Source organism: Triticum urartu, chromosome 4A (genome assembly GCF_056163025.1).
Source record: "Triticum urartu cultivar PI428250 chromosome 4A, HENAU_Tu73, whole genome shotgun sequence".
Classification (NCBI taxonomy): Eukaryota; Viridiplantae; Streptophyta; class Magnoliopsida; order Poales; family Poaceae; genus Triticum; species Triticum urartu.
The window spans coordinates 119,668,750-119,676,773 of record NC_141876.1 but is presented as its reverse complement, the minus strand read 5'-3'; the positions used below and the strand labels follow the sequence as shown (position 1 = coordinate 119,676,773).

The window sequence follows — 8,024 nt, the reverse complement described above, 5'->3', positions numbered from 1 at the left end:
AAATAATGTAATGCGAGGGATAAGAGTTTGTGATGGGTACTTGCTATGTCTTGACTTGTGGTAGATCTCCCCGGAACGGCGCCAGAAATCCTTCTTGCTACCTCTTGAGCACTGCGTTGGTTTTCCCTTGAAGAGGAAAGGGTGATGCACCAAAGAAGCATAAGTATTTTCCTCAGCTTTTGAGAACCAAGGTATCAATCCAGTAGGAGACTACACACAAGTCCCTCGTACCTACACAAACAAATAAGAACCTCGCAACCAACGTGATAAAGGAGTTGTCAATCCCTTCACGGTCACTTACGAGAGTGAGATCTGATAGAGATAATAATAATAAGATAAATATTTTTGGTATTTTTATGATATAGATTGGAAAATAAAGATTGCAAAATAAAGTAGATTGGAAACTTATATGATAAAAGATAGACCCAGGGGCCATAGGTTTCACTAGTGGCTTCTCTCAAGATAGCATAAGTATTACGGTGGGTGAACAAATTACTGTCAAGCAATTGATAGAAAAGTGAATAATTATGAGAATATCTAGGCATGATCATGTATATAGGCATCAAGTCCGCGACAAGTAGACCGAAACGATTCTGCATCTACTACTATTACTCCACACATCGACCGCTATCCAGCATGCATCTAGAGTATTAAGTTCATAAGAATAGAGTAATGCATTAGGCAAGATGACATGATGTAGAGGGATAAACTCAAGCAATATGATATAAACCCCATCTTTTTATCCTTTATGGCAACAATACAATACGTGCCTTGTTGCCCTGCTGTCACTGGGAAAGGACACCGCAAGATTGAACCCAAAGCTAAGCACTTCTTCCATTGCAAGAAAGATCAATCTAGTAGGCCAAACCAAACTAATAATTCGAAGAGACTTGCAAAGATAACCAATCATACATAAAAGATTTCATAGAAGAATCAAATATTGTTCATAGATAAACTTGATCATAAACCCACAATTCATCGGATCTCGACAAACACACCGCAAAAAGAGTTACATCAAATAGATCTCCAAGAAGATCGAGGAGAACATTTTATTGAGATCCAAAGAGAGAGAAGAAGCCATCTAGCTAATAACTATGGACCCGAAGGTCTGTGGTAAACTACTCACACATCATCGGAGAGGCTATGGTGTTGATGTAGAAGCCCTCCGTGATCGATTCCCCCTCCGGCGGAGCTCCGAAAAAGGCCCCAAGATGGGATCTCTTGGGTACAGAAGGTTGCGGCGGTGGAAATAGGGTTTCGTGGTGCTCCTGGATGTTTTTGGGGTATATGGACATATATAGGAGGAAGAAGTAGGTAGATGGAGCTACGAGGGACCCACGAGGGTGGGGGCGTGCCCAGGGGGGCAGGCGCGCCTCCCTGCCTCGTGGCCTCCTTGTTAATTTCTTGACGTCTACTCCAAGTCCCCTGGATCACGTTTGTTCCAAAAGTAACTCTCCCGAAGGTTTCATTCCGTTTGGATTCCATTTGATATTCCTTTTCTGCGAAACACTGAAATAGGCAAAAAAAACAGCAATTTGCACTGGGCCTTGGGTTAGTAGGTTAGTCCCAAAAATAATATAAAAGTGTATAAATAAGCCCATTAACATCCAAAATAGATAATATAATAGCATGGAACAATCAAAAATTATAGATACGTTCGAGACGTATCAGTTGCTCACTTAGTTGCATATCTAGACAACCTACTTTGATGCAAAGTTTAAATTGGTAAAGAAAAGCTAAAAATTGTTAGTTGCCTATTCACCCCCCTCTAGTCAACTATATCGATCCTTTCACCATATAGTAATCAACAATAAGATGTAATCAACACTAATAGTCACCCACAAGCACCAATCTATAGTTCCGGTAACAAGATTGAACACAAGAGATGAAGTAGGGTTTGAGATGAGATGGTGTTGTTGAAGATTTTGATGGAGATTGCCCTCCTCAAGATGGGAGAGTTGTTGGTCATAATGATGACGGTGATTTCCCCCTCCGGGAGGGAAGTTCCCCCGGCGGAATCACTCCGCCGGAGGGCAAAAGTGCTCCTACCCAAGTTCCGCCTCGAGACTGCGGCACTCCGTCCCGAAAGTCCTCTCCTTATTTTTTTAGGTCAATGACTTATACTCCCTCCGTTTCTTTTTAGTCTGCATATAAGATTTGATCAAAGTCAAGCGATGCAAAGTTTGACCAAATATATATCAAAAGATATCAACATCTACAATTCTAAACCTATATGATATGAAAATTGATATCATGATGCATATAGTAATACTGATTTCATATTATGAATGTTGATATTTTGTTCTATAAAGTTAGTCAAAGTTTATGAAGTTTGACTTTGACCAAATCTTATATGCGGACTAAAAAGAAACGGAGGGAGTATACCAGAAGATGGGCACCGGAGGTGGGCATGGGTGAGCACAACCCACCAGGGCGCGCCTGGGCTCCCTGGCGCGCCCAGGTGGGTTGTGTCCACCTGGTGGGCCCCCTCTGATAGTTATTTGCTCCAGTATTTATCATATATTTGATAAAAAAATCTTCGTGAAGTTTCGGCTTGTTTGGAGTTGTATAGAATAGGTGGCCTGACGTAGCTTTTCCAGGTCCAGATTTCCAGCTGCCGGAATTCTCCCTCTTTGTGTATGCCTTGCATATTATGAGAGAGAAGACATTAGAATTACTCCAAAAAGCATTATTATGGATAAAAACATCATAAATAACAGTAGGGAAACATGATGCAAAATGGATGTATCAGTGGTTAGGGATACAGCGGGCGGCCGCGGATCCGGTGAGCATGTTGGGGCTTGCGTTGGTGAGGCGAGGCGCGAGGTTGCGGATGGCCGGCCAGACCTGGGCTCATCCAGGTCGGATGCTAGGCGTGGCGTTGCAGTGCGTAGTGGAGGAGGTCTGAGGCTGCGGTTGATGTGGGTAGGCCGGCCATGCCCTGTGCAGTGTTGGCGTGCATGCTGCGTTGAGGGTGCACGGTCCAGTAGAAGTACTTGTCGGTATTGGCTGGTGGCATGGGAGTGGTGGTTGTGCTGCTCCGGGTGAAAGCCTGGCCGGTGCTTGACGGCAGACGGCGACGGCGTCCGCGGGCGTCGTTATTCTCGTTGGAGGCGTCACTGAGGAGATCTTCACATCCTCAACTTTTGGATCAAGTTCTTCGGGCGAAGTCTAGATCCTACTGTAGGGTCTGGCAGCGGCGGCGTCTTCAATGTCGTTTCCCCTCTTTAGGGCGTTGTCTTGAAGCCATTGGTGCTTTCTGCAGGGTTGGACGTGCATGACATTATGTTCGGCTTGTCCGTCGGACAAGTGGTGGTTAGGCTCATGTGGCAACGATGACAAATGTGAGCGATGTCAAAGACATGGCATTAGTTGGGTAGTCACCTCTTCTTCAACGTGCTCGTGAGATCGCCTCGGCTGATTGTCGTTGTGAAGTCAAAGCCGCGATGGCGGGGCCCTGGAGGCATACGATGAGGGGCGACAGGTGGTCCGTTCAGTGATTCTTCGCAGCGCCAATTTGTTCGGTTCTCCTTCAGGGTTTTTCATTAGTAATCAGAATCAGAGCAACGTTGTCCTGTTGCGGGTGGATGGCGTTCCACTGGAGTGCAATGGAGTATAGTGTTGTTCTGCAACTAATAGGGTTGTTGATTTTGTTTTGCTTTGATCTTCGGTTCCATCCCATGTTATTTTTCCGTTACTTCCTAGTAAATCTAAATCAAGCCAACAATTTACTGGATTTTGAAGAAAAAAACAGTGTATCAAGTACGTATTCACAAGTATTTTTTGTCTCTTAAAATGAGACAACCAGATCACATCGTCAGTACGACCCGGAGTATAGTGGTTAGGTGCAATGCATATAATAAGAGATGGTATAACAATATCCTCACTAAATAACAAGTCGCGACTTAGCTGCCATGTAGATGTAGTCGCCGCTGATTCGTTGATTGATTGCTACTTCTCTGTCCTGTGCCGAAGCCTCTGGGCAGGTTCGCCGTGGAGACGACGCCGTCATGCCATACCATGCATGCATCATGCATGAGACTTGTAGTACTACTTTCTTCGTTTTTAAATATTTGTCTTTCTAAATATTTCAACAAATGACTATATACAAAGTAAAATGAATGAATGTACACTGTAAAATATGTCTTATATACATCCATATATAATAATTCATTTAAAATCTTTAAAAATATAAATATTTAAAAACGAAAGGAGTAGTACAGTATTATCCTTGAAGTTGGTGGGGTGGTCGTTAACCCGTCAGTTTGGTGCAGAGTCTCTCCCCGCCGGGCGCCTGTTCCAGTTGACACTCCTTTTGCTGCTAGACTAGATGCATTCACAGCACGCAAGTACTCCTGCTAGGTGCAGCCGTGGAGCGATGCCCCGGTCGTCATTCAGGCTGCTGCCAATGCATGGGTACTTAGATGAGGTATTAAGCACATTAAATAGCTTAGCAACTATACTTCCCAATGCATATGTATTTAGCTTATGGTTGCTAAGCTTATTTCATTTAATGATTTAGCAACTAAAATTCTTCATATATTGATGGGCTCCTTTTTTTAGATATTTTGCCTAGGTTCACGCGCTTAGTATTGGTTCTTTCTGGGGTTACCACACCCATCTCTCTCCTCTTAAATAACTTGCCATATCAGATTTTTTGCTTACGTAGAAGGCTTAGCACCTGTACAAGGTGAAGCATTGGGAGGGGCCTCATGCGTGTGGACCTGGCGTTTGCGCTGCTGTTGTGCGACGCAGACCGTGGAATTGAGCGTCGATGGGTATTCGTCCAGGCTCTCGTGTCCCAACGGATTTGTGCTCATGTCTTAATCCACACGACAATGAGGCTGTAGCCTACTGGCAAGGGCGCAGTGGCGTTTTCCTTACAGACCGGGGTTCGACTCTTGTCACGGAACGAATTTCTGTGATCTCAACCGGATGGGCTCCTTCTATAAAAATATATGTCCTGGGTGCTAGCACTTATGGATCTTAGGCTAACTCCACAGCGCGACCCTATCCTGTCCGCCCCCGTCCGTTTGGGGTAAAAGGGACAAACGAGATGGCCCAGTGCGCGGGCGCAAACGGATAAATGTCCAGATTCCGTCCGCTTTCGACCCATCCCCGGCCCAAACTTGCGCTCGGTTTGGGGTGAAACGGACGCGCATGGACGGCCTCGACGCACGCCCTTGTCCCCCCGTGGCCCGCCTGTCGGGGACACTACCAGTCCCTCCGCTCCCAACGCTTCACCCTCATTCCCCGCCCCGCCCCGCCGCCGGCGCCGCCGCTATTCTCCGGCCGCCTCCTCACCGCGCAGCCCCCTCCACCTGCCGTCCATACCAAACCACGTCTCGACATGGCCGCCACCACGCCCGCGCTTCCGCCGTAGTTTTGGTCGTCGATCGGGGGAGGTTTGGCCGTCGCCGTCCTTGCCGGTGGCAGAGGGGACACGACTGCCGGCGACGTACCACGGCGGCCGAGGCAGATTCCGACGAGAGCTCCAGAGCGGCCTGTAGCCGGCCGGCAACCACCCTGCTGCGTCGAGGTGATCATCGCGGCCTCTTCGCCACCACGACCGCAAGGTGTTCGACCTTTTGCCAACAAAGGTATGGACAGTGGAGACGAGTTTTTCTTCCATCACTTCCTTTGTTCATCGGACGATTCGTCGTCGGATGATGACGATCTTGTGGTGGATGCACTGGTCGTTCACGACCATATTCAATGGCAGCTTCCTCGGTACAGGGGGTCACTCCCTGGCCGTGCTCCCAACCTGAACCGCAACAGGGAGAGAGGCCACGCATTGCTCTATGCAGATTACTTTGCCAACACCCCGCTTTTCAGGCCGGATAAATTTTGTCGCCGTTTTCGTATGGCAAGGCATGTGTTCAATCGTATCCGAGAGGGAGTGGTTGCTCATGACCCATACTTCGAGTGCAAGACGGATGCCCTTGGCAAGCTTGGATTCTCCTCCTACCAGAAATGCACTGCGGCCATCCGCATGCTTGCATATGGAATTCCAGGCGATTTGGTGGATGATTATGTGCGTATGAGTGAGACAACATGTCTGATGTCAATGTACAAGTTTTGTCAGGCTGTGATCGAGGTCTTTGGCCCAGAGTACTTGAGGCAGCCAACTGTCGCTGATACAGAGAGATTGTTGGCGATCAACGCAGCTAGAGGCTTTCCAGGTATGCTTGGCAGCATAGATTGTATGCACTGGGAGTGGAAGAACTGTCAATTTGCTTGGCAGGGCCAGTACAAGGGGCATGTTAACGGATGCACTGTCATATTAGAAGCGGTGGCATCATAAGATCTTTGGATATGGCATTCTTTCTTTGGCATGGCAGGTTCTCACAATGATATCAACGTGCTGCAGTGTTCTCCAGTCTTCGTGAGGCTTGCAGAAGGCCACTCCCCACCTGTCAACTTTGAGATCAACGGCCACCATTACAACAAGGGATACTATCTAGCAGATGGTATATATCCTCAGTGGTCAACTTTTGTGAAGACAATTTCGAAACCCCAAGGTGAGAAGAGAAAGAGATTTGCCCAAATGCAAGAGAGTGTTAGAAAGGATGTGGAACGTGCTTTTGGTGTGCTTCAATCCCAGTGGGGTATCGTTCGAAACCCTGCACTGTCATGGGATGAAGGGAAGCTTTGGGAGGTGATGACTGCTTGTGTGATCATGCACAACATGATCGTCGAGGACGAGCGTGACGAGAGTATCTTCGACCAAGGATTTGATTATCAAGGTGAAAATATTAAGCCCCTGCACCAAGACCCGGCCACATTTGAACAGTTTGTCCAATTCCACTGTGAGATGCGTGATTGGCACACTCATGTGAATCTTCAAAATGATCTGGTTGAGCACGTGTGGGATCACATTGGCAACCAATAGATGTATTTGTCCATTTTATGTTCAGTCAAGACAATTTTGATTTGGTTGTAAAACTATTTTATTAAAGACAATTTCAATTGGGTTGTAAAACTATTTTAATTTTCAGATAAAAATTTGGGTTCGAAACTAGTTTTAATGCAAATTTGGGCATTTCTTGGCCCTGACGGACAGGATGGGGCAAAAGGATGCGTCCGCGCGGTTGGCGCACGACCACCGCATCCCAGGACAGGCCCGGACACGACCTCAAATCCCTACCCAAAGGGACAAAAACAGGACAAAACGGACGTCTGTTTGAGGTCGCGCGGTGGAGTTGGCCTTATTTTTTTCCAGTTCACACAACAGTCGTCCGATGCATGCGCTTTCATTGGGCATAGGATGGGGAGCAACTAGTTAAAGAGTGCTCCTTCGGGAGCCTCACAACTATCATCGTCACATATCGCGCTCTGCGCGTTTTCTCCGAATTTTTTTTGGCACGTGTTTTTGGTTTTTTAAACGGTTTTTGAGTTTTTTTTTTACTTTTTGTTTTTTCCACCTGTCTTTCTTAGCTTTTGGATCAATTTCTTTTTTGAAAACAATTTTTTTGCATGAAAAAACACGTTTTTTTGCTTCCGCAAAGGCTCGGTCATGACTCTCAGAAATGAAAAAAGACGCATTTTCTGTTTTTTCATGAGAAACATGGTTTTGCTTTCGTGAGAGGCCCGGTTCTGCTTTCACGAGAGACACATCCGTGCCTCTCAAAAACGAAAAAACGTGTTTTCTGTTTTTTTTTCCTTTCACGAGAGGCACGGCTTTAATTTTCTGTTTTTTTTCTTCCACGAGAAGCACGATTGTGCTTTTGCGGGAGGTACGGCCGTGCCTTTTTCGAAAAGGGAAAAAAGCGTGCTCCTAGTTCGGTTTTTTGTCTGATTTTTTTTGAAAAAAAATCATCAAAATCTATCAACATGGGATTTAGTTATGAAAATCTCGATGCGAGGAATCCAACAGTGAAAACGGTTCGAGATTTGAACGCACGATTTAAAAAATAAAACATTTTGAATAAACAAATATACGAAAAGGAGAAAACTCCCACATTACGACAAATGACGCACATGCAGCAACGTGCCACTTATCACAATTTAAAAAGATGAGAGTG

At 46.1% G+C, this 8,024-nt stretch overlaps 1 protein-coding gene across 1 annotated transcript; it reads left to right on the top strand.

Moving 5' to 3' along the window:
• Nucleotides 1–5,863: 5,863 nt before the first annotated feature.
• On the top strand, nt 5,864–6,892 carry LOC147975050 (uncharacterized). The gene is made up of 2 exons (XM_087520250.1): nt 5,864–6,182; nt 6,342–6,892. The coding sequence occupies exons 1-2, from the start codon at nt 5,864–5,866 to the stop codon at nt 6,890–6,892; spliced, it is 870 nt and encodes a 289-aa protein (XP_087376376.1).
• Nucleotides 6,893–8,024: the final 1,132 nt, after the last annotated feature.